Below are 1164 nucleotides of genomic sequence, written 5' to 3' on the forward strand. Positions count from 1 at the left end.
AGGATGACACCAGAAGGTCACCCACTCATCCTCAGGATGGCAGTGGCACATCCCTGCCCACAGAGTGGGGAGCATGGGGAGGTTTCCCTGCAGGACACACCTGTGGCACCCACCTGGCACTGCCACAACACCCAGGGGTGACCCCACACTGTTTCCCCCTTCCCTCATGCCCCTTGTGCCCCTGCAGTGCTCCCAAATCCCCCAGTTTGTGCTTACATGCCCCATTTTGTGCCCAAGTTCCCTGTTGTGCCGGGTTTCCCAGGAAACAGCTCCGGCCCTGCCCGAGGATCGATCGATCGATCGTCGTTAATGATTCCCCGGGTTAATGATCCCCCATTTACAGCCCCGGACGGGGCTGATTGGCCTTGTGGCTGTCAGACCAGCTGGGCCCTGCCAGGAAAGTGCCTGCCCCAGGGGTGCCACCCCATATAAAACAGGCTGGGCTGTGTCAGGGACACCCCTCTGCCACCATGGTGGAGTCCCTGGCGCTGCCCAGCGCCCTCCTGGCAGCCCTGCTGGCAGTGGTAGGAACTGGGGTGGCACTGGGGGGATATGGGCACTGCGAGGGGGAGGGGTGGGGTGCAGGGTTTGGGGGACACTGGTGTTGAACCCACTGGGTGCCTGTTGGGTGACAGTGGTGGGGCTGAGGGTGGCAGAGTGAGGGGGAAACTATTGTGGTACCCTTTGCGTAGTGATTTGAGGGCCCAGCAGTGACAGAGTGGGGAGGGCACCGCTGTGATGCCCATCGGGTACCTGTTGAGTGCTCTTTGGGTGGTATTTGGGGAGCTGAGGTTGGCAGAGTAGGGGGACACCTGCAGTGCCCACCAGGTGCCTTCTGGGTACCGTTTGGATGCCGACAGTGCCATCCCCCTCCCCAAACCCCTTCCCACCTCCCCCCTCCACCTCCCCAGGCCTCCCCGTCCTTCACCCCGATCCACCGCGCCGGGTACTGTGCCTTCTACGGCGAGTGCGGGCGCAACCCCGAGGTGAACGTGTCGCTGGTGCCCTCCAACGTGCCCTGCCTGTCCAACACCCCTGCCCGGGAGGCTACGGGGCCCTTGCTGGACCTGCTGCGCACCGTATGCCCGGACCTGGTGCGGGGGGACAACGAGACCACCCTGGTGTGCTGCACCTATGGGCAGCTCAGCGCGCTCCAGCTCAGCG

The 1164-nt window shown here is 63.9% G+C and overlaps 1 protein-coding gene across 1 annotated transcript in view; it reads left to right on the top strand.

Moving 5' to 3' along the window:
* The first annotated feature begins 253 nt into the window (after positions 1–253).
* Positions 254–1164, top strand: part of NPC1L1 (NPC1 like intracellular cholesterol transporter 1) — a 10093-nt gene continuing 9182 nt past the window's right edge. The window contains 2 exon segments of the mRNA XM_027901148.1: positions 254–524; positions 912–1001. Coding sequence (XP_027756949.1) covers positions 471–524; positions 912–1001 — 144 coding nt within the window. The 5' untranslated portion in view covers positions 254–470.

Source organism: Empidonax traillii, unplaced genomic scaffold (genome assembly GCF_003031625.1).
Source record: "Empidonax traillii isolate 1590-97213 ecotype Southwest subspecies unplaced genomic scaffold, ASM303162v1 scaffold763:size302500, whole genome shotgun sequence".
Taxonomy (NCBI): Eukaryota; Metazoa; Chordata; class Aves; order Passeriformes; family Tyrannidae; genus Empidonax; species Empidonax traillii.